This window comes from Ornithodoros turicata, chromosome 4 (assembly GCF_037126465.1).
Source record: "Ornithodoros turicata isolate Travis chromosome 4, ASM3712646v1, whole genome shotgun sequence".
Taxonomy (NCBI): domain Eukaryota; kingdom Metazoa; phylum Arthropoda; class Arachnida; order Ixodida; family Argasidae; genus Ornithodoros; species Ornithodoros turicata.
Window position 1 is genome coordinate 65336615 of NC_088204.1, and position 25161 is coordinate 65361775.

At 45.1% G+C, this 25161-nt stretch overlaps 1 protein-coding gene across 6 annotated transcripts in view; it reads right to left on the reverse strand.

Annotated features, from left to right (window-relative positions):
* Positions 1-10681: 10681 nt before the first annotated feature.
* The window catches only part of LOC135391704 (rab11 family-interacting protein 4A-like), an 87221-nt gene continuing 72741 nt past the window's right edge, over positions 10682-25161 (reverse strand). For all 6 annotated transcript variants that reach the window (XM_064622061.1, XM_064622065.1, XM_064622060.1 and 3 more), the window contains 5 exons: positions 21286-21376; positions 20970-21140; positions 18672-18914; positions 17099-17251; positions 10682-12979 (listed from right to left, as the gene is read on the reverse strand). In XM_064622061.1, the coding sequence (XP_064478131.1) occupies positions 12857-12979; positions 17099-17251; positions 18672-18914; positions 20970-21140; positions 21286-21376 (781 nt within the window). In that variant the 3' untranslated portion in view covers positions 10682-12856. The remainder of the gene's footprint in view (positions 12980-17098; positions 17252-18671; positions 18915-20969; positions 21141-21285; positions 21377-25161) is intronic.

Consider the following 25161-nt stretch of genomic DNA (forward strand, 5'->3'; position numbering starts at 1 on the left):
CGGTGGTATTTATTTTATGACACAGTGCTTGGTAATCACGATTTTTTTTTTTTTTCGTAGGTTTCTCTTGCATGAATTCTTTACTCTGAGGCAGCGGAAGCCTGTGCGTCAAGTAGGTACCGCGCCACGCGTGAAAATGTGACTGACCTTTTAGAGCACCCACCCTGTATTCTTATGAGGAAGGGTCGGTTTTAAAATGTCGCTATCATTTCTACGATGAACAGAACGAACTATGGCGACTTTCCGCATAGGCCAATCGATTCAGCCAGGGTTTGGACCTGACTGCAACTGGACGCTATAAACGCAGGCGTTGTGGCAAAACACTGAATTCTCTTGCGACCTCTACGAAAAGTATTCACACGCGTCACCCTCACTCCTTGAACAGAACGTGGGCCACGCGCTCAACAGCTTCGAACCAGTTTCGAACGTTTTCGCAGACGGTCTTTTTTCTTCTTTTTTTTTTTTTTTTTTTTGCTTTTCGTGTCACAGTCGCAAAGCGACTGTTGCTATGAGTGGCGTTCACACGTGGACAGATGAAGAGAGGACGGGGCAGGGGGGGTTAGTATGCGTCCTGGGTCGACTTCAAGGGGAACTGCGCCGACGTTGGAAAGTCTGACGGAAAATCCAGGGAAAACATCAGACAGCACAGCCTGTGGTAGGATTAGGGACATTCGCGTCATGTTATGATAAGTACTTAAGTGATTCAGTTTCGTGAGTCAAATCTTGGTTCCCCCTCTTGGTGCAAGTATGAAATTAAAGATGGGCGCAACAAGCAGGATGGTAGCCAGAAAAAAAGAAAAAAGAAAAATAATCTTTGGGGGCTTCTAGGGGGACGGTACACGGGGAGGAGGATTCCCCTTCTTTCCCTCTTCCAAGTGCACTGCCACGTGGACAGACGGAAAGAGAACAGCAGGAAGCAGTGGGGTACCGACGTGGCAGTACCAAACGTTCTTATTTCAGGAGAATATAAAACCGGCCTTGTCAGTATGTCTATAAGTGTCGCATATTACAAACAAATGAAAACATTGAGGTATGAGTGACCGTATTGCTTGACATGTACAGACATGAAGTAGAGTCATGGACATGTAGTAGGCTATTTACACGCGCTGTATCGGTTTAATCTCCATCCCGTCCCAGGATCCGTCCAGAAAATTCCCGAAATCGCAAGATTGAACCACTGGAATACCATTTTTGGTAAAAAAAAACAAAACTAGTATTCCAGTGGTTCCGCAGCTTATTTGCCTGATCCGAGTCTGTGCCTTCTTTGCTTTACTTGGAGCTCATATCCCACTTCGGAGATTACCATTTTCAAATCAAGGATAAAACATCCAAAAGTACATGGCCGGGCACGATACTTCAAAAAAGTATCTTCGATACCGATACTCGATACCCTCAAAAATTGTATTTCCGATACCGATACAAGATACAGAACCGAAATTGATTTTCGATAGATACTCGATACTGTATCGTCGATATTTCGATGCATCACTGAAATCCCGAATATAATAAAGCTGGTAATATGATTAGGGAAGTAAAATAATGTATTTGTTATTTCTGGAATCTTTAGTGTATTTTTATAGCGCACTCTTTCTGAAAGGGCTTAAACGTATCCGGCCGCAGGGATTTAATGAAGCTGCACTGTCTGAGCAGCCTTGTTAGAACTTTAGATTGGACTGAAGCCATGGGTACCTTGAAACGATAGCTCCCATAAGCAGCCTAGCAAAAACAATTCTTTAAACGTTCTTCATGCGTGCCGCTGCGAGCAATTGACTATACAGATGGCACACCGGAGTTCGTCAGCCATAGCTGATTTTCGTAGTTGGCCATTGCGAATTGTGAGCTGTAGAACGGGTTATAGTGCTCAAGTTAAGCCTGCGGGCGGCGGCTATCCTTTCGGCATGACAGACGTGGAATCCACACTTCAAGTTAAGTGGACGTGCTCTTGCGCACTGAGCAGGTGGACATCGGGCAGCGCAGTTCAGAAGCCGTGAGGTTGGTCCTGTGTAAGTCCGCTATGGATGACGCTGAGCGTTTTCGCCGCGCCCACCGTAGAAAGAGACGGAAGAGATTTTTCTGGAACCAACTGGAACCCGCGCGCCCGCGTCCCAGAGCACGGCCCAGGGTCTCCTCTCCCGGCGTTGGGGTGCGCGCTCGGACGTAAGCTTCGAGCGAATTGATGGTCGACATGTCTACGTCGCTGCGGCCTGGCGTGCACTACCGCCTGAGCGAGCGCCGCCGACCCTAACAACAGCCTCAATATTTGCGTCTTTTTTTTTGTATCGGGTATCGTTAGAATAGACGATAAATAAAAAAAAAAGCATTTTCGATACCGATACTCCGACACTCCCATTTTTTGCACGCGATACCTAATACCGATGCACAAAATGTATCGAAAGATAGTATCGAAGATACATGTATCCCCGATTCTGCCCATGACTGCAAAAGCACACGACCAATCCTTGAAAGTCTCGTTCTCTTTCCAAACTTCGAGCGCTTCTACAAGGAGCGGGAGCAACATCTCCAGCAGTGTATGGCTTCTCGAGAGAACTACTTCGAAGACGATAATGTTAGTTTACTAGTTTAAGTTAAAGGAGCAGTAAGGTGACATTTAACGTCGCTCGAAATCCTGCCTCGTTTATCAAGCTGTCCACCAGGAGTCACCATGGAAAATATTTTCATTCTGTGATGCGTTATAGCTGTGTAATCCAATTTACAAAAAGAAAAAGAAAAAAGCAGCCGGAGAAAGCAGCCGCGGACGGCCGATACGATGCTCTCGTGACGTGGAGAAGGCTCCATGCCTTGTTTCTTTGTTTTTTCTTCGCAGCTCACACGCCGCTTATACATGCTTGAGGGGAGACTCCTTTCGGCTGTAGTTTGAGCCACACGGGCTCCACCTCATGGCGGACGTCATATGTCACGTGAGGAGGGCGAGAGAGCGAGGGATGAGGCGAGAAGACCTAGAGTCACTAAATAAGCTTCGCTTCAGAGTATCGACACTGAGTTCCAAGAGCGAGCATGCGCCATCTTGTTTCCGCGCTCGGTAGCCAGCCACACGCATGCTCACTTCAGAGCGCACTTTAGCGTACGATGCCGTCTACCGTGCGCGGGTAAAATATTCCCTTGAATGTTCTCTTGAGCGCAGCTGATCAAGGTTGACGGCCTTGAGCTCACATTGACATCCTCGGGACACTCTGGTGGACAATAATGGATTATCGCACAGCAATCATTGCATGCTTCTCTATCCCACGGCGAGCATTATGTTTGCCGTCTTTGATCCTCAACTGGGGATGGTACCGATGTGGTGTGGAAGCAAGATGGCGCTCCTGCTCTCCCTTGGACCTCAGTGTCGATACTCTGAAGCGAAGCTTATTTAGTGACTCTAGGAAGACCAAATGACGGCGACACGGCGAGGTCATTGGTACCTGTCCGGCGGCGGAACTGTTTGCAAGTGGGGCCTTCATGAGACTTTTTTGGGATTTCTAACTTAAAAAAAGAGCGGTCGAGCGGTCTTGACGAGACCGGTCATATTTACTGAGTCTGTCAAACTCAGAGCAATATTAATGTTCCATTGAATGTTCCGTTGAAACAGCCAGCACTTACAGTACGTGATGAAATGTTATTTACGCCGTTGTCTATGGATTGTTGTCCAAACCGTACCCATTATGGCGTCCCGAATTCTGCATTATGTATATTTGATGCACTGCGACTTTTAGATTTATTTTCATTCACAAAATAGTATAGATTATCATAACTATATGTCAGGGCCGTAGCGACGGGGGTGCGAGAAAGGTAGCCGCACTGGGCGCCCTAGCCAGAGAGGGTGCCGAACGGCAAGCCCTGGCAGGTTGGTTGGACAGTATGAAGTAGGAATGAAGAGAATTTGAATTTACGGTCTCGGCAGTGTAAATGGGCATTTTCTTTTCTTTGTTTACAATGCTTCTGACGGCAGTGACGGAGGAGGGGGGGGGGGCGCTTCAGATTTGCCCTGCCACGGCGCAAACTCGCCTCGCGACGGCTCTGCTATGTGTAACTTCTGTATGTGTTTCTGAAACACTTACACAAAGTGGTCTCTTCAGACTGGAAACAGCACCAGCAGCTAGTGGTTTATGATGATGAAGGTGGGCCGAAGGCCCGACAAGTTCCCAGTATGTCTAATCGACGGTATCTCTATAATGGTGGTAGAGGGATTGGTTGGGAGCAGTTCATTGTTAAAAAAAGATAAGCAAACACTTGAACGAGAACAACGGACCATTGTTGTCGGTGGATAGCTAACGAGACGTCAAACACTTGAGCGTGCACAATAGCGGTATTCGAAGAATCACAGCTAAAAACAGTGCGGCCCGGCTAGACGAGATATGGCTAAGCGCAGGAACCTGGCGAGTGAAAACCTGTCATGTGCCGTTCGGAAAACCCCAGTATTGTTACTGATAACGACTATGCATTACAATATAGTGCACGTGCCATGTATAGAGGGTGTCCCACCGAAAAAGGGCCAGCGGCTAAAGAAAAAACGGAGTGCCCTACCCAAATGGAACCAACTGTACGTGCTTGACAGTTGTGTGGTCGATCCAAAATTTTTTTTTCATCGCCCCTTGTCAATTAATTAGCGGTAATTAATTTTCTAACTTTTTAATTATCGGTTTTAGCTCTCAGATGTCAATGAGGAAGTTGTAGTACATGTCGGAAAAGACACAACTGAAGTGCTTCGAGGTCACTATGGCTTGTGGTTTCGTTTTTTCCCGGGTTTAAAAGTTGGTTTCGGATGCCGGGCGGACCGCAGATCGCTGCCCACAATCCGGCACCCGCGTGCGACGATTCCAGCGCCCTCCGGCGTACACTGACCTTGAGGTTAGCGCTTGGAGACCATCCCTGGGCCACGTCACACAAGAGGATATTTCACCTGTTTCACAGCACACCGATCAGAGTGCACTGCAATCGTCGCGCGCGGGCGCCGAATTATGGGGAGCGCCCTGTGGTGCGCGGCGGCTTCTGAAACAATTTTTAAACCCGGGAAAAAACGAGACCACAAACCATAGCAACCTCGAACCACTTCAGTTGCGTCTTTTTCGACATGTACTACAACTTCCTCATTGACATCTGAGAGCTAAAACCGATAATTAAAAAGTTAGAAAATTAATTACCGCTAATTAATTGGCAAGGGGCGATGAAAAAAATATTTTTGGATAGACCACACAACTGCCAAGCACGTACAGTTGGTTCCATTTGTGTAGCGCACTCCGTTTTTTCTTTAGCCCCTGACCCTTTTTTGGTGGGACACCCTCTATATATGTGTTGTAAAACACATGAATCGTCATGGAGGAGGTAGCCGCCTACCAAGATGTTCCCCACAACCTGGTCCGAGATGACGACGATGGAGAAGTTGCTTTGGGGGGTGACACAAGTCATCATGAAACAAGAGAATTGGACATTTCAACTACTTATTCAACTTTTGGTGGGCGTCCTGCCCACGTTAACCTGTACAATGATCCGGACTTCTATGAGTATTTTTACCTTGTCAACAGCCATCATGGAAGTCCTGATGACCCTCAACGATATAATCTTCATGGAAACGACTGGAGATGCGGAAGCATCTTCTCGAGAGGGACGGAAGCGTCTTCTCGAGAGGGACACTGCATTATGCGTATGATTCGACCCTCTATAACATTCTCCAGGCCACCTTACATTGCTTTTGACTCCTCACATACTTCAAAAACACGGTCGCAAAGCTTGGTGAGAAGGGTAACGATTGGGAGGAGTTTGTCAACAGCATCCTCTACCTCCACGAAAACTTGGTAGTGTAACGATAACGCGCTTGCCCGCGTCCGTTCTGGATTTAATTTGGTCTCGTGCTGTTGTGGTGTTAACCCGACAGTTCTTGTATGTTTGCGGTCGTGTCTTCTCTTATAAATGTACTTGTTTGTTTGATAAGCGCTAGAAACGCGTACGTCACTGCTGGAAACACTAGGCCGGGCCGGGCTCTATCCACCGCGCCACCGAGCCGAGCCGCATAAAAACGTGAATGTGCGGTCTCGGGTCGGGCCATTCTTCGATGAGCCCGGGCCCAGTCGGGCCCGGAAAAGTCGGCCCGTGCAGGGCTCTAACTCGAACTACAGCCGAAAAGAGTCTCCCGTGTTTGAGCTGTACCGCTGTACGTCACTGGTCACGTGAGGGGAGTAGTATACGTCACGACTTCCTCACGTTCTGCGATGTGCTCTTTTCACGAGAAGGATATTTGAAAGGTGTGCGGCATAGAGCCCTCGCTCTGCAGGTCAGTTACGCTCATCGTTCTTTCGTAGGAACTCATTTTATTCGTTGGAGAACACTTTGCATCAAAAAACGAAAAAAAAAATTGTGTCATCTCAGTGCTCCTTTAATACTACGAATAAAAAAAAAGAAAAAAGAAACTTTCACGAGCCGTTACTATTTGATACATACTGTAGAGTGTGGCAAATTCTAAACTATTGCAGGTTTGCACAAGTTTCCACAACAGTTAGTAGTTGGTGGTTCCAAACAGTATGTAGTTTATGAAATATATTACCTACGTTGCATAGTATTGATCCATGCTGGCAGCTCACACCTCGAATCAAACGCAGCGGAAACGTCAATGGTTTCTGACATGTTCAACGTCTGGCGCAAAGTTACAAACGTTTCTCTGTAATGTAAAGCTAAAGGAGGCTCCGGCTCTCCGAAAAAGAGTTGATCGGTTCTAGGGGGCCATGCCAGACTTGTACGTATTTGGAGTATTGTATTTAAAATACCGTATTTTAAATACAATTTGCGGTATTTTGGTACTGTACTCAATACTTTTTGTTCTGTGTATTTGTACCCTATTTAAAATACATTTTATGGTATTTTATACTCAATCCTCTAATTACATAATTTGGATCTCCCTCTCAAACTTGCTGTGTCTCGTCTTTCCATTATCTTGCTTGTTCAGTGGAAATTTCCTGAGTCCCTCGGACTTGACCTGGACATTGGCCCTTCTTGGAAGTCTGCATTTAGAGATCCTGCCCCGTGTGTCTTAATCCTCTGCCATGAGGGTTCTATTATGTGTACCCTGACGCGGTGACGCCGAATTCTGACCTCGCCGAGCGGGGACCTGCTAGAATTTTGCTTTGTTCTGGGTCACATATACTTATTGGAGTTATGTGGTATCTCTTTGTCATCTTTTTGGGACTTGTGTTTGGATGACTCCTGCCACACAGCGGCGGCTTGCGCTAGTGCGCAGGGTTTTGGTGATTCATGTCACATAGCGACGATTTGCCGCATTGACCAGTGACCGGTGACTTTTTGCGTTCAAGGATAAATAGTATCTTAGCTGTATTTCAAATACTTTTTAAGTATTTTGTACTCTATCTTAATTACTTTAATTTTCATGTATTTATACTCTATCTTAATTACATTCTAACGTTAGTATTTATTATCTTATCTTAAATACATTTTTGAGTATCTTGTACATGTCTGGGCCATGCACACCAAATTCCTCTTTCTCTCTCGTGAGCGCTACAGGTCTTGGATCATCGTTCTTCCGCAGGAACATGTGTTATCTGTTGTGCTATAGGCGTCAGAAAAGAAAAAAAAAAAACAGGAAGGATTTGTCCAAAAATTTAAAATACGGAAAAATTTATGGAGGAAGCCTTCGCTGCTTCTTTAACATCTTCGATGGCCTGAAGTCTTTAGCCATAAAACTGTGCATAAAAGTCACTCGTCATAAATATTATATTACAAATTACAGAAATCACTTGTCTGGCATTTTTAAACAGTTCTATATTCCAATTTCCAACATGCAAGATGTTGTTCTTGTGACCTTGACAGAAATCCAAATGAGCAAAGTAATCCAAATGAGCAAAGAAGTAAGAGACAAGCAAGCTCAGGCGACCTGCGCTTCGCTACAGGCGCCACTAGGTATTGTGCTACAGCGCCCCTCGCGGAAAGCGCGCTCTATCTACAATTGACTATCAATTGACTATCAATCTACAATTGACTACGTGTTATTCAAACCGAAGTACTCGCCATCCATGGAAATGTCAGTAAGGGTGAACATTGACGAAGACGGGATAAAAAGTTGCGGCAGCGATCATAACCGCGTAAAGATAAGCCTTCTGTCGGAAGGCAAGCGGAGAAACCCTAGGATTACCAGAAAACGACAGACAAGAGGGTCATGGAAGGTTGGGAACCAAGAAAAATTAGAGCTCTTCGCCTCTGAATTTGATAAGATGATCGAGACTAAGCCAACAACAACGTACGATGAATTTTACTCCAGACTAGCCGAAACCGCTGAGCGAATAATTGGCAGAAGTGGAGGGAGGACGCGAAAGAAAACCTGCTTCTGGTTCGACAAGGAATTGAAAGAGGAAATTCACATACGAAGAAAACTGAACAGGGACCACAGGGCTGCAAAAAGAAGATAAGCGGATGAAGTTCATGTAAAAGATCTATATGGGAAGCATACAAGAGGCAGAAGGAAAAAGTGCGAGAGCTGGTTGGACGCAAGGTACAAGAAGGACATAAGAAGCAGGAAGAGGATATACTGGCGGCAGGAAGAAAGGCAGGTAACAAGTTCTGGAACTATATCCGTTCCATGCAAGACGAGCCTGAGCCGGCGAACCCAAGCATTGTCGACACTGACGCAGTACCTCTGGAAAGCCAAGCCGAAATAGAGTCATACATGACCGACTTCTACCGGAACCTTCAACAACGCTTAACGGTAAACGTCCCGAACGCCTATCCCAAGACCACCAGAACCACTCCTCCCTCCCTTACGGCTCCGATAAGTGAGCGCGAGATAAATCGCCATATATCGCGAAGCTCGCATGCTGGAAAGCCACGGGTACAGATGAGGTGCCAAACGAAATATTGAAGGCCCTGAGCCCGTGCGCCGTGAACGCTCTCAGGACCCAACTCAACGCTGTACTAGCCACAAAACAGTGTCCACGGGATTGGAAGAAGACAAGGGTCAAACTGATATACAAAGGAAACGGCAAAGAAAGCAGAAAACTGGACTCGTATAGACAGATAGCGCTGTTAAGCAACATCTATAAGCTCTTCGTGTGCATCCTAAACGAAAGGATCAGAGACTGGTGTGAACAAAAAGGCGTCTTCAGTGAGGTACAAAATGGCTTTAGGAGAGGCCGTCGGGGCTCAGACAATATCTTCACACTAACGCAGGTGATCGAGTTGTCGTTGGCTGACAAATCCCAACTCCATCTCACATTCTTAGACCTAGAAAAGGCCTATGATCGAATTCCGCACAACAGACTCTAAAGCAAACTACTTGCAATCGGCCTCGACCGCAACACCGTCGACATGCTATGGAATGTTTATTCTGACTGCACAGGTATTTATTGCTTAGGAGATTACACCACAAAGGTCTCAGATAATAGCAAGCGAAAATAGATTTTGCCTTTTTTTCCTCATATTTGAGCTGTTTTCGCCGTTCTGTGCTGCATTCTGGCAAAATATTGCACGGAAAACCTATCGTCTCCCTGACGTCTCCCTCTTGCGCCGTTACTGCTCCTTCAAGGCGGAAACCAGCTAAAGGAGCAACGAAGTAATGCTCTAAAACCCTATTTCATTGACAAAATCGCATATTAGGGGCAACCATGCACACAGACATTTTTTTTTTTTTTTACTATTCCACACCAAACTACAGCAAGCCTTCATTAATGACCACCACCGTTCCTGTGGATTGTGGTCATAAAGCGAATTCTTATACTAACGTAACACTACACAGAGCGTGATTAGGATTTATTTTCTGAAGAAGTATGTTACCAATGTCTACTTGCAGCAATTATCAGTGGACTTTTTCTAAAGGAGCAATAGTACCATCAAATAGCGCACTCATTATAAATGTACTTCTATTGCTCAAAGAATACCTTATTAGTTACTTTAGTGCTTGGCTTGCCTCCTTCACAGTGACGTGTGGGGCCCGCTCAGCTCCCCATCAGGCACCCCATCCGCAGCGTTATCGGGCAACCTCTGGGCAGGCCCAATATGTCGCTCTCTGAAAACACGTGTGTGTCTGCAGAACTGTGTGACCTGGTCCTGTGATCACTTCCCTTTTAAGCACTTCAGCGCTTTGGCGGTTCAAAAAGCGCTATACATAATCCAGTGGTCAACAATATCAGAAGCCATCCCAAACCTTTGTCGGCCTACTTTAAGAGCAAATATAGTCTACGTCTAATTTCACAACCTAAATCTTTGCCTTTAATTCGGACTCTATTATTTTGAACGTACCGGAAATACTTTTTGAAGTATTTACTACTGTACTCTAAATACATAAATTTTATGAGTATTTAGACTGTACTTTAATTACTTTAGACTGTACTTTACGATCGCAGTATTTAGTATCTTATTTCAAATACGTTTTTCGAGTATCTTCTACATGTCTGAATGAGGATAATACATGTGTTTGATCCTACTCGTGATACAAATCTGCCATTGTCGTACTAACGAGGCGGATTTACGTGGCGGCGAAACAGTTCATAAACAGACCATGTCAGATTAACGGAGGCCATACTAACGAGGGTTCACTGTATTGCAACAAGTCTAGTACAAACGAACGGTTGAAGCAACATCAACTAACAACTACAAAGTCACTTTTAATGGGGGACCGTCTTCATTTTATTTTTCATGATTATGAAGCCTTCAACTCGAAACAATGTACAACAGCCCTTCACTCCTTGTGTACTCACAAACATGACTTTAAGAGCAAAACACTCTCTGAATGTGCAAAAAGAAACGCAACTTGCACTCGCAACTCACAAGAAGCAGACAACAATTAACAGACACTTTGAAATACTTATGGACTCATCTTACTTCTGGAGCATTTATCCTTTGCAATGACCGTTCGAAAAGGTTGAACAGTTTGTGATATGTACAGGTGTAAAAGTTCAACATGGTTTGACAGGCATTCAAAAAGCACAATGGTGATGGAAAAAGTAGCGCGTGTAAAGTAGAATTGATGATTAAATCGTAAAGTAGTGATCTCAAAAATATAAATGTTAAAAAAGTTCCCCTTTTTCTGTGATGGACGGTGTACAAGACTGATTTTCTTATTGTAGTTTTAAGGTTTGCATATTCAGTGCATTAGCAGTCTCACAACATGATGAATTATATATATATTTTTTTTTTTGTGACAGTCGTTTGGTGTGCCCACGTATTGAATGAAATTATGTAGTCTGGTCTCCATTCAATGCCAGGTATCACGTTAAGTGCCGTGAGCCTTCATTTTAATTACCTTTCCTTGTACTCGTACTCTGTTGCGTTACAGGAAAACTGCCACTGATGCAAATAATTACTTTTCCTTTTCTGCAGTTTTTCCGAACTTTTTGAAAAAAATAAGCCCTAGTACTGTGGGCACTGAAACAGATTTCTGTGACACAAAACTAAAGTGTCACTAAAGCACAAAAATGTTTCCTTGTGGAATAAATTATGCCGTTAGCCTGACACCAACACAAAATTGCACAGCGCAACCGACAAAGGAGGTCTGTTGAGTCGTCCACGATTTATGAGCAAAAGAAATTGCTATTTATGTTTTCCTTTCTCTATCCTTCTCAAGGACAATGACAACGTGGAGTGCGCTCTCATTGATCTACGCAAATGATATGCCCAATCATCGTGGGTGATTGTCTGAGGGGACAGATACAAGGCCTCGCTTGTAGGGCTTCTTGAGAAGGGGGAGCATAAACTGCAGTTTCTTTCTCATCACAGTTTTTATGCACAGGGCCCCATGTTTTAGGGTAAAACCTGCTTTTACCCCCCGATTTGCATAATCATCACTTATGGTAAAATCTGAAAAAACCCGAAAACAAACTTTGCAAAGTGCCAATTCAGCCACCAATACCACACTGGAGATTGCCAAGCATTGGACACTCAACACAGCTGTTCTGCATCTCATGTTCATCTAAAATGTGAAAAGCGTTTTTCTTTTTTTTTTTTAATTTCCACCGGAAGACCTACTTTTCCACCCGATATCACTCTACTTTACCATTTTACGGCTCCCGAAATAAAACCCGATTATTACACCCCCTCACCACATTTTCAAAAAAACAAAACCCCAAAACACAGGGCCCTATTTATGCACTACTTTGTATACATCAGTTTCCCTCGTAGTATTTTTGTTCCTGAAATCCAGTCTCTAGTGGAGTAGTAAAATCTCGATGAACATGAGCGTGAGACACTGGCGCGATATTGCAGTAGTTTTACTTTGATGAGTACCAAGAGCCAATGTGACACGCACCGCGGTAGCATCAACGTGTGCAGGGCTGACAACACAGTCACCAAGAAGCATAAATAATAATGTTGGTGAGGCAAAACCTCCATGCTCTCACGCAAGACTTTGGTCGCGAACCATTGCAAAAAATGTGATGGAGCTCTTCTTTAAAGGCACGTACATATTGCCTCAATGATTGTACACACACGCACAAAAAGAAAAACACACCTAAACGTCCTTCATCATACACAGTTGCTAAAACCAAGCTATAAAAAAAAAGGCATCCACTAAGGCAGACAAAAGCACTCGCGCGTTGCCCGTTTTCTTCGGCAGTTCCTCAACATATCACATCGGTCACATGCGGCACAGCAGAACCTCGCCGTCTGTTCGCAGCCTTGCACCTCTGCACTGTAACAATGCAGCAATGGCAGGCTTAGGTACACTCGAGGTGTCGATTTGCTTCAAGTGAGTCACAGTGAGTCACAGTGAGTCACAGTGAGTCACAGTGAGTCACAGTGAGTCACAGTGAGTCACAGTGAGTCACAGTGAGTCACAGTGAGTCATGCCTCGCGCATCAGCTCTGACCCGAGCTGAGCTGTATCTCGTTATTCGGGATATGTACACACGGGATTTGCTTCGTTGTCAAGGCATTCCTTTGACTTCTAGAAGCTGCGGGTAATGTTCGATGATATTGAGGAGGATTTCGTCTATGTAAGAGCGTAGGCGAACGTTCTCTTCTTTGGCTACTTTCACAGAGTCGATGAGCTGAAAGAAACGTTGAAACAATAAATGGTACGCAAAAACTCGAGAAGCTCTTGCTGCTACACACTTGGGGCTTCATACCAGGATGGCATGGAAGTAAAAAAAAAAAAAATCTGAACCTCGAGACAACGTAAGAGCTGTAATCACAAACACGTTTCTCCGCCAGCGGGGAATGTAATTCGTACATTGAGGGTGAGGAATACAAGAAGATGGCAGACACCAGTTGTGGACAAGTTTTGGGTTCTGCGGCAACTATCACAATGTCTTGCACAATATCTCGCATACTAGCTCCACTAAAGACACGACATGACCCGCTAGGCCCTGCCATAACGTCCACTGTCACGTGATGCCAAAAATATAAGATGCTGATTCATTCAAGAATATTTACAGGCATGCACCAAAACAGCTCAGAGTGGAAAATGATCTGTTAGACACACTTGCATTCATTTCATCAGCTCAATCAACGTCGTTTGCCATGTTGAGCCAGAGTCAATCATGAACCCAAATGTGAATATAGTATCTCCATCACAATTCAACAAAATATCAGCTGTTCATATACGCCTTTTTGTTGGCTGTGTTCTCAACAGGAAGGGTCTTATCTCCTTAAAACGGGGAGCGAGGCTACTTGCTTTGTGGGCCACAAGTGAGCGGCATTGTTCCGCACATTTGCATACACAACTCCAGTGATTTGTTTCTCTTCCTCTGGCACAAGTATCACCTTTATAAAATAATGGCCTTATAAGTAGAGTCTGAACTTTTCAGGTTTAACCCAATTATTCTCCGAATCGGTACCCGATGATGTGATGGATGCCCGATCTGCCGATTTGTCATTCCACGTGGCATAAAACACCAATCACACGTGACATCAAAAACAAATGACACACTGTGATGTTGACATTACTCCTCTCTCCCTCAAAAGAGGTGCGTCATTCCTCCTCCCTCCCCTCTCTCACTTGGGGACCGGCACATGCGATCGCATGCGGTGCTCCAATACGTTTTTTTTTTTTTCAGACTTCTTGTGCTGCAGGCTTCGTTAAATAGAACATGCCGAACGAAGACGCTTCGTTAAATTGATCGCCGAAATGCGTTGGCTTCTATGGAGATGCTTTCGTACAACAGAAATTTTATTTCTGTAAATTTCTAAAGTTTCATTGAATCGATGTTCGCTATATCGAGGTTTAGCTGTACTTCGGTCCAAGTTAGCTCCTACAGGTCAATATGGCCACAGATCTGAGGCGTCCGTGGTTGGTTTGGGTGGGTACATGATGAATTCGAGACAATGTAGCACTTCCGCATGCTCCAAACTGTTGTTGGCACACCGATCATGTTGCAAAAAACACTTATCGGAGACAATTTCTTGGAGCACATTTGATGCTTTTAAAGCAAACACAAATAGGCCATTCCACGCCAAGTGATCCAGAGGTGCTGCTGGACCCCCCGGGATTTGGATGAGGATTTTTTTAATGATTCCTTATGGGTCACAAAGCGACGAAACAAATGTCCCCAGATGAAAGAATGCACAGTGTTGGCGGGACGGGCGCTTGAAACTTGGCTATCTGTCGGAAACTACCAATGCTTTAATGACGTGCTGCGAACCAACCAAACTGCTGCAAACCAACGGATCGTGTCGGGAATGGTCTCATTTGAGAACTAAGAGTCAGTTTTGTCATACATTACACATTTTGGTCGCCAAACCCGAAGCGATCGATCCGCGACTTATGACTGAAATTTGCGAATTTTTTTTCAAACTTCACTAATTTTTTAGAAGGGTAAATAAACGAATACCTCCTTCGAAATTTTTTTGGGAATAGTATATGTGCCCATAAACAAACGCTGAAAAAATTGACCATTCCCGACACGATCCGCGCTTTGGTTGGTTCGCAGCACGTCATTAAAGCATTGGTGGTTTCCGACAGATAGCCAAATTTCGAGCGCCCGTACCGTCAACACTGTGCACTTTCTCATCTGGGGACACTCGTTTCGTCGCTTTGTGACCCATAAGGAATCACCAAAAAAATCCTCATTCAAATCCCGGGGGGGGTCCAGCAGCATCTCTGGATCACTTGGCATGGAATGGCCCATATCTGTTAACGAAACATGTTGATCGGATTCTCCTGTCTGCCTGTTGTCTGCCAATTTCTTGTGTGCCCCACTTTCAATGTGCGGACTACATTCTCCACTGGTGGATACCTCTGACTAGCTCTTATTGTTGTCTCAGGGGTACAAATTATATTAAAAAAAAAAAAAGACTGAAGAAAAGGGGCAATAGAACCAGCTTAACACAAGGTAGCCATCAGTAAGCAACAGCTTTAGGTGCAAGTGTTCAACACAGTAGAATCTCCATAATACGAATCTCTCAGGGTCGCGGAACATATTTGTATCATCCGAAATGAAGTAGATGAACACAGCAAAGTGCAGGAAATAAATACGGGGGGGGGGGCAAAATTTGGGGGTGCTGTTACATTGTAACAGTAGTACACAGGTAAAAAATTGGAGGAGTTGCCAAACATGTGGGAGGGTGTTGGAAGGGGGGTTCTTGATGAACCACTGGCAAAAGCACAGGAGATGGCGCACGGCGTCTCGACTGTTTATCTCATCCACCATCCACCACGGGTGGAGACAACGCTGTCTGAAAGCCCCAGTTGCGGCCCTTCAACTATCCTGCGTCTGCAAGACAAAAGGCCGAGATCACAACTGGCTGTACAGTCGCCGACCGTTAATTCGGACGTCTAATGGTCACGGGACTTGTCCGAATTATCGAGCAGTCCGAATTAGTAGTTAATCATAAAAATCCACTCTCACAGTGGCGTTTATTACAAAAAAGTACGGAAGAAAAGGACAGAAGAAAGTGTCGATACGCGGCTGCCTAGCAGCGCACGCACGAGACAGAACGTCATGCAGAATTTCTGATAATGTCACACTGTCGGAATGAACTCGTCCGAGCGTATCGATGGCCGCGAGGATCTGCGCAGTAGACGGAGGTTCGCCGACGTTCTCGTCGTCGTCCGCTCATTGGTAACATCTATCTGCTTCCGTCCGCCATGAACCATGCGAATAGCTTTTACTTTCTGCTCCAGAGTAAGCCCCGAGTACTTGCCCCTTTTACGTGTTGCGGTTCCAGCCTCAGGCGCGGAGGGCGTTGACGGTTCGGAGCTCGTGCTTGCTATGGCAGCTGGTTCCACGTTCCCCCCGAGTCTCCGACGACGTGCCGTCCACATCGCCGATATCCAAAATGCCACTGATCGCATTGTCATCACTGTCAGTTGATGGAGACGACATTTCCACAGTTTCGATTGTCACATCCGAAGTGCGCGTCTAAACAGCAACGTCGATCACATGAACGCAAACTTCGCGCGGGCGCGCACTTCTCCTCCCCGCAGGCGGCGCTCCGAGGGAGCTACTGGAGGGGCAGCCCGGCGGCGAGCGGCAGTCGGAAGCTAGAGGTTCCGATTTTGAATTTAGGAGCGTGGATTTTCACAAAAAGTAGGGAAAGTCGGCCAAAATCCGTCCGAATTATCGAGCCGTGGCCCCGAAAACGGTCCGAATTATTGGAAGCTGAAATGCATTGGTTCTATGGGGGCTATTGATTGAGTCCAAGATTTTGTCTGAACTGTTGGAAAGTCTGAATTATTAGGGTCCGAATTAACGGTCGGCGACTGTACTTGCGCACCGTTGCCACGCCATGTGTCGTCTGGACTGCCGTACTGTTACCAATGTAAGCACGGGAGATGCACACAGCATCTTGCCTGTTGGTATCATCCACCACGGCCGACCAAGTTCGACCAGTAACTGTTTACGTTTGACGTGTGGGGGGCATCTTGCCTCTAAACCAATGAGATGAGTTTGTGGTGAGGATCCCCCTCACTCCTCATAAGTAGGAGAATGATCGGCGTGTGCGTGTCACGGGGAACAACACCTGTCGCCTCCGTGACTCATTCGTATCATCCACAAAGGCAGGACAATGTGTTCGTATCATCCCACCTGTAATACATGGGAAGAATAGGCATTCTAGCTGGGACAGGAAAAGAATTCGTACCATCCCAAAATTCGTATCATTGAGATTCTACCGTATGTAGCTTCACCTACAAAGAGGTCAAGTCATCAAACCTTATGGGTATTTACCTCTTCCTTAGAAAGGGCACCCAATGTGTTGAACTCTGCAGCTAATGACGCTGCCCCAGGCCCACCACCAACGAGCGTCCGACCTTCTTCAACACGCGAGCTCAGCAGCTGTGCTTGGAGTTCGTCGTTGGCTTCGCGGAGCGCCTTGTTTTCCTAGACCAGAAGAACAATCAGTTACAGCAAACTAACAACTAATACATTTTGCACCGCACATTCGTCAAAATATCGCTTTTTTTTTTTCAAAATTCAACAGGTAAAATTGGGTAAAAAATAGACATGTGCTCTAAGTTCATGTGAATTTGGGTGGAAAAACTTCCAGTATGCTAAATTTGGGAGGAAATCTGGCTCTATTACTCTAACGAACTGCGCTGGTTTGCAACAAACGGTGATATAACAGATGTGGGCTGCCAAACAAGATAGTGTGTATTGCTACAGACGTTTCAGTGATGGTAATTTTCTGAGGAAAAGATCAGGTCTCACCCTAAAGAGGCAACCTTCAATTCGGGTTAAACCCTAAAACTTCAGGCTCTAAGTTTAAGGCAGCATAACCCCAGATGGACAACACCAAAAGCAGGACCACAGACAGTCTAAAAGCTAATCCAGGCTTGCTATTCATAAAGCCAATGGAATCGATACAGGACCTTTTCCACATGCGCAATGTTGCATCTATGACAACGATGTTCTACCAAAGGTTCTGAAGGCCGACAAATCATGTCAAAACAGACGTCATGTACACACAGATCAACCATGTTTGTAAGGTTTTTGTTTGTTTTTCAAAATCTGGGGGTACAAATTGTGTTTTTTTTTTGTGTCCGGAGCTGTAAAGCAGGGTAAAAGAAAGCAATATCATGTGGAAGAGCAGAGTTTTTGGTTCAATTAAAAAAACCTTCTCACATTTCACCTGAACACGAGATGCCGAGCGGCACTGCTGAGTGCAAAGTACAGTCAAGACCGTTTATAACGATACCAACAGGAATGTATAATCCGATCATTATAACAGAGTACCGGCGTTGTACGTGAACTTGCGCGAAATCACCGATCGGTATAACGTCAACAAAGTAGAACAGTACAAGTAGAATGCCGGTTTGCTGAAAGCCCTGGAAATAATTAAGGCAACATTTCCTTAGGCTTGAGGAATGAAGAAAATGGTTCTTGGAAGTCCCACTTTCCTTTGTTTTTAATTTTAAAAACTGGGGCTTGCTTCCAGATTTTTGCAAATTTTACCAGCCACCATTATATGCGAGCAAGCACTTACATGACCATCATCACATCAAAGTCCTGTTTACTTGTGCTTCCATGGGAGACTTGATGGCAACCACAAATTTGATCGCAACATCGGAGCTACCGTTACATTGAAGACAATAAAAGTGCTCGACTATATTTAGTGTTCTGCAGTGCCTGCGTGCATTTTTTAAATCTGCACTTCGGCGAGTTTGGTTCCGCAAATCAGAGGATAAAAATAGGTTTTACTGGGTTTTGCTAGGCTTTACCGCAAAACACAAGGCACTACATACACTTCACATAACATGTGAAACTCAGAGGACAAAAAACAAGAGCATGTTACAGTGCATACATCTCGCATAGCGGAAAGCTGCTTTTCGAGATCCCTGCAGCGTCCGGGCAGAAGGTCGAGAAGGCTGGGACTGCGCGGCCTCCCCTCCGGGTCTGTGCGCAACCGCCGCAACTCTTCCAGTTCCCGGCCCATCTCCTGCATCAACTGCGCCTGCAGGGCTCTCTGTTGCATCCCATCTTCTCGCTCCCTGCGGATCGCAGCTTGCAGACGACCCTGCTCTTCCCTTACTGCCCCGAGCTCACTCTGTGGAGAACAGAAACACTAGTCAAACCTTTTTACAGCGAAACGTTAGACTACAATGACATAATTAACATTCTTTATCGGGCTCCAATGGGAAAAAACATTTTTTGTCCCCTGCTGCAATGAATCTGAGTCAGTTTTAACCCAGCACTTTGTTACAACGAAAAGAAGTCCCTAAAAAAGGACAATCTGCGCCATTAAGCGAGTCATCGCAAGACATTTTCTAGTCTGCAGTTATTTGCAGGATCACGGGTGACTTAGAGAATACTGCTCAGGACATCGTCGCGTAAGGACAATATGTAATTTCGAAACACCAGGCAGACAATGGTGACAGGCATTTCTTATTCGAGGAATTTCTTTTCATATTTCTGTACCAGATTTTGTTGAAATACCCACGCAAGACCCAACCCAAAATGCACGAACAAGAGTTTAGCCCGTTTCTTCTCAATTTACTACAGTCAGATGAAAGAATTTGTAGTCCTCGTGAGCTTGCTATATGGAGGTCCAACTTCGCCATCGAAGTGCTTGTATTTCTCATGGGAGACATGTTCAGGTTTTTGGCCAGAATAGTTCCAAAAAGTTATTTGTGGGACCTTAAATTTGTGAAAGATGCTGGAGACACTGTTCGATTCCGAGCTCATGTCCCTTCGGTGGTTGACCTTAGGAAGCATTCACAAGGGGCAACTTTTTCCAGCAACTCTAACCAACGTCTTATGAGAAATTTCTAGACTGCGTTCACACGTAGCCGCTCGGTAGCTCCACTCACAAGCAACCTCACAGCGACCGGATAATGTGGGTTCAAATCCAATTGATCATGTCTTTTCTTTCGCAGCTGTTTATCAAATTTTAGTCAGTTTATTACGCCAAAAGATCACCATGATCTTTCAGAAATGGCTATTGACATGTCTGTGTGACGTTAGGAAAAAAAAAGTTATTTCTCAGCTGCACCTGCATGATTTGAACCCACGAATACACGAACGAAATCACACCACGCCAGCGGGAGCCACATGGCAATGCTCCCCTCGCTGCTTAGCCGGTGCCCGAGCAACTTCTCAAGTTTTCCGTAGGAGAGTGATTCCGAGCAACTCGAGTTGCTGGAGGTTGCCCGTGTCGGCCGACTGCCAGCAACTCAAAAATTGCTCATAGTTGCTGGGAAAACTTGACTCGTGTGCCTTAGGTCAGATGGCAATCCAAGAGGGGCATCAGAAGACTTAAATTTCTGTCACATAGCATCCCAGGTTGTATGACAAATCCATGTGAAGCTCTGAATAAATCTGTCGATAGCTAGGAGGACGCGTAAATTCTGAATAATTTTCAGTAAAGCTGTGTCAATTTAGTATGCCCATGTGATGTTCTATGGAAAGGATTTCTAGCAACAAACTAAGGTTACTGGCACACCATAGATCAAAAAGGCAATTATCTTCAGCACTTACTTAACGAGGTACATGTTACACATGATGTCATTGGACATATATTTGCAGTAACTTAAACTAGCAGCTTTTTAAAAAAAAACATGGTCCACTTTGACAGTATTCAGTTGCATGGTGGATAGTGTACAAGTGCAGGTAATGCACTTGTATACTCCTCCTCCTCACGACATCTCTCTCCATAGAAGGTCTATGGGCGTGCTCCCCAAACATTTGCATGTAGCTTAGCACTGCACAAGAAGTGGTTCTTACGTGCTTGAACCCATGTACTTAGGCTACTCGAGAGATCGCCGATACGTGGATTCTCCATCCCAACAATGTGCCGATTGGCACTTCGGTACGTGTAAGGAAGTTTCTGGCGAAGAACAACGTGGCAATGCTCCCTACCTACACTCCACCCGACTTCTTTCTCTTCCCTCGGATGAAACCCTCGGGGCGTACCATACGTGGCAAAGCACTGGCAACAGTGTATTGACGCAGAAGGATGTTATTTTGAGGAATTTTACCTCGTTTTACGTACATCCACAATATTTATTTTTTTAATGAATGTAGTTCCGATACTTTTTGGAAGAGACCCTGAATACCGGTATAGGTACAGTTATCTACAGAGTGCGCAGGGGGAATGACTCACTTGAGCATGTTCAAGCTGTTCAACAGCCTGTGCCTTCTCCTGCTTGAGCCTTTCCGCAAGCGCACGGAGGCGCATCCCTTCCTCTCGCAGTTGTAGCTGCTCCTGCTCCAGGATGTGCACCCTCGTGGCATACCTCTCCAGTTCTGCACCCTTTTCCCTCTCTTGCCGGCTCTGGGTGACAGATACACATCTATGCACAAAACTGTCCCGTACGACAGATCTTTCCCGTATCCTGCCCGCAGCTACCGCGAACACCCCATACGGAAAGAACATGTCGGCAGACTGGAAACGCCAGTCGATAAAAGTGGAGACGTACCAGTGCCTCTTTTAATCTTTTCTCTTCTTCGTGAACTCGCTCCTCGGACTTGATTTCCAACTCTCTGATCTGTTCCTCAAGGCCATGTATCCTGTAGGAGGACAGACAAACCTTGTTAGTGAACTTTTTATTACGCCTGCGTGAATAACCTAATTTTTCGGATACAAATTCCAATAATTCTGTATTAGACTCGATGTTTGAATGGAATAGCAAATTCTACATTAAAATAGAACTGATGCTTCTTCGAAACCGAACGTATTCAAATATAGTTCCGAAAGCTGCACACGCAAAGCTGACAAACGCATAAGAGGGGGGCATAAACCGAAGTGAGCGCATGTGTATCAGGTGAAGTTCGCTTTGTATTCAATTCTGTGTTATAATTACTATTCACACGTGCCTCCTTTCTATGCACATGCAGCTGGGCAGTATTCTTGTGGAGGGATTGCCGCACAAATCGACCTCCTCTAAGCAGAAAATGTTCTCTTGTACAAGACATCTTCAATCGCATCTCTGTCTAGATATTCAATACCGAAATGCTGGGGCTTATTAACAGAGAATGTGTTCCTTGGATGAAGTTTTGTAGGCTCCAGAGTGCACCAGACCCCAATCGAAGGTGTGTACTATATCATCACAAGGGTGTGTCGTTCCGTACTCCCAAAAACAGGAGCATACACCGTACGCCCTTGATAGAATACCATACACCAATCACAGTTCTTCCTTCCTACGTTTTCTCCCCTCATCTCTGAAATATTTGCTGCTCCAACTGGGGATGTCTCTCAATTCATTTTTTTAAAGTCACGCGGCATTACCAGAAAGTTATGAATGCGCTCCTTGCGCATGGCACACATTGAGTTTGGTGTGTGACTTCAAATGACTGTATTGTTGCTGTCCAAGTGGCTAATTTTGTAAATTTCGAAGCCACACTTCGGGAATATTTCGTGGTATGAGACTTCAAATTGATCTAAAGAGTATCATACATACAGCCGGTCTTGGGATGTAACTTAAGTTATAAGTGGCCACTTCAATTAGCCAGCAAATGTAATAATCACACGCATTTCTTAGAGAAATTCCAATGTTAAATACCAGGCTATGAGAGGTAGTGAACAATGATGAGACTCATTTCTGAAACTAGAGAGAAACAAAATTATAAAGGGTGTTTATTTTTATCCTTTCCAGAATTTTTATTAAAAAGCTATGAGAGCAGCACAGATGTTGTCTTTGCAAATGAGTTATGCAGCCAGGCGGACACCCTCTGGAAGAGTGTAACTACAAGACGATTAATTACCTAAAATTCATTAACTTTTTAATTATGGAATTTTGGGCAAAAGCGAGTTCATTAATGAATTTTAGGTGATTAGTCATCTTGTAGTTGCACACTTTCTTGGAGAGGATGTCCGCCTTGCCGTATAGAAAACGATATCTGTCCTGCTCCCATACCTTTATATGTATATGTATATATATGTATACACACATATAAAAGAGCAAGAGAGAAACAAAATCATAGTAGGAGATTTGAGATAAGTAGAGAGGGGAAACAGGAAGTTGTAGAGTAACTGCAGTTACTTATGAATTTATCTCTAACCTATTTATCTCTGCAATTTCAACTAAAGAATTCAATTCGACCGTCCCTAATTGTGGTCTGCCTCGGCCAAATCTCGTTGTTCACGTCGGTCAGAAACTAGTCCCATCTTCTTTCACTATCCGTCGCCAACTGATATTCAACGTGGAAGTTGCTCTCTGAGAAAGAATTATCAATGAGTTACTAGTTACTTGGCCAGTAAGAGATCACTTATCGTATACTTCCCAAGACTGCACACCGCAACTGGTTCACAGCTTATAAGCACAATGCAGAAACATCCTTCAGTGGTGTCGAGTGAGGGCTTTAAGCATGCAAACAACATGAATGTATTCTACATTAGACGCAACTGGAGAATGTGAAATGTGGTAAATACAGTTGCCCCTGCTTGCAGACTTCTATCTTATAGTTATGTATTTCAGTACACATCAAGGACATTCCAGATGACACTATATGTGGCGTAACTGCTGAGATTAGATTTTGATGAGCACAGTTTTTATATCCTGCATTTTTATTTTTATATGACAGAAAGCAAACCCGTAGTGGCCACAGATTTCTTTTTCATCTACAAGAAACTACCTTTCTCAATGGGTCAAGTTTTGTGTGCAGTGATTTATCCAGACACACCCTTTGGGGTATCCAAAGTTATTTCAGCTTTAGAGAAATGTCGGCTGATTCATGAAGCAGTCACAAGGAACTGTAATAACGTGCCCCCTGCTCCAATTTTATGAAACACCTTCCAGTGCTTTCGATTCTGAACAAACCACTGTACGTGTCCTGCACCTGACAGCAATGAACAACCAAAACATAAAGAACCTGGGCAGGTCGTCCGTGATATCAGGTCAAGAATGTCCACTACGCATATGCATACAGGTGCAAGTTTAAAAGATCAAGACAGCGCTCAGCGCTGCTGCGGTGCGCACACTCGCTCACTTGCTTGCTTGACGTTGGCAACCCCACCCAACGCCGCTATGCGGCCGTGGACTCAAATGCGGACAGGCGAGAACTTGGCCAACTACGTGCATCCCGCCACCTGCGCTGACGTCAGAGCGAACCCGGACGGAACACTGACGAAGCGACGAAGCTGACAAGCACAATCGTCGCGTAATTTTTGTGCCCACTGAAAAAAACAGACGTACCTCGGGCGCACCGCCATCCACCGGCGATCGGAGTCGCCCATTTGCACTCGGCGATGCGAGACGCATTCACGGATATTGAGGCACGGCTAAGAGCTGTCGTGCCGCGAGCCAAAACACCCTTGACACCGAAAAAATATAGCTCGCTCGGACAAACACACACTCAACGCAAGAGGAGACGACGCAATCCGCGTTTGACAAAGCTCGATAGCTGGCACACGTACTCGGCTGCCAAATGTCGTCGTCGTCGTCGCCGTGGTAACGAACGCTCCAAGTACGCGCGGCACCTTCCCAAAAGCAGCACGTTCCGCAGACAGGTGCGGCAGGGTACGAAGGGCCACCAATGCGGGCTCAACTTTTCGGAGGGGGAAACGGGGGAAGGGTACTTCCTGCTTTTTTTTTTTTTTTTCACTTCTATTGTTGGCATTTTTGTTGTTCGTTTTCCTCTCTCTCTCCCATAGCCCGACGCTTGACGGCCATTTCCGCAACGAAGCAGAGCAGACGATCTCGAACGTGCCGTTGCACTGTCGTCTGCTTGCTGAACTTCCGTATACCGTTTCGGTGTGCAAGTTGGAACTCTCAGTGCATTTTTCTATATAGCTTTCTTTCTTTTCCCTTTTTTTTAATATGTACGCGGGACTTCCGAAGCAATTCGGAAGCAAAAATGTCGTGCATGACATACAGACGTTCACAAATCAGTTCGAAACGGTGCGGAACGGATGAAGGACCGTGTTCGACCGTGAACAATCGCTGACCACGATTTTCAACTGCTTCAATTCTGTCAATGATTCGTTTCGTCCTAGAATCGCGCAATGGGGAAAGGAACACTGGCAGTTTTATGGCTATTTTCTTCTCAGACAGTACAATACCCACAAAATAAGCCATCTCAATATTCGGCAGCTACCATCAGTGTCGCGGACAAAGGTTCCGTTCCAGTTCAGCTCCAGCTGGCAATCAGTTCAAACCGGTTCGTAAACCCGCTTGATGCATCTAAACTGTCCCCGTAAACTGACTAGCTTAGTATACCACAACCATACAAACACGAGTAGAGTTAGCATTTTTTTCGGTCTTCCCATCTGCTTTGTAACTGCAGACGGTGACACAGGAGACTTATTACAAACTGTGGTAATTAATATTATCTTCCCCGTCGTCCACGAGGAGCTC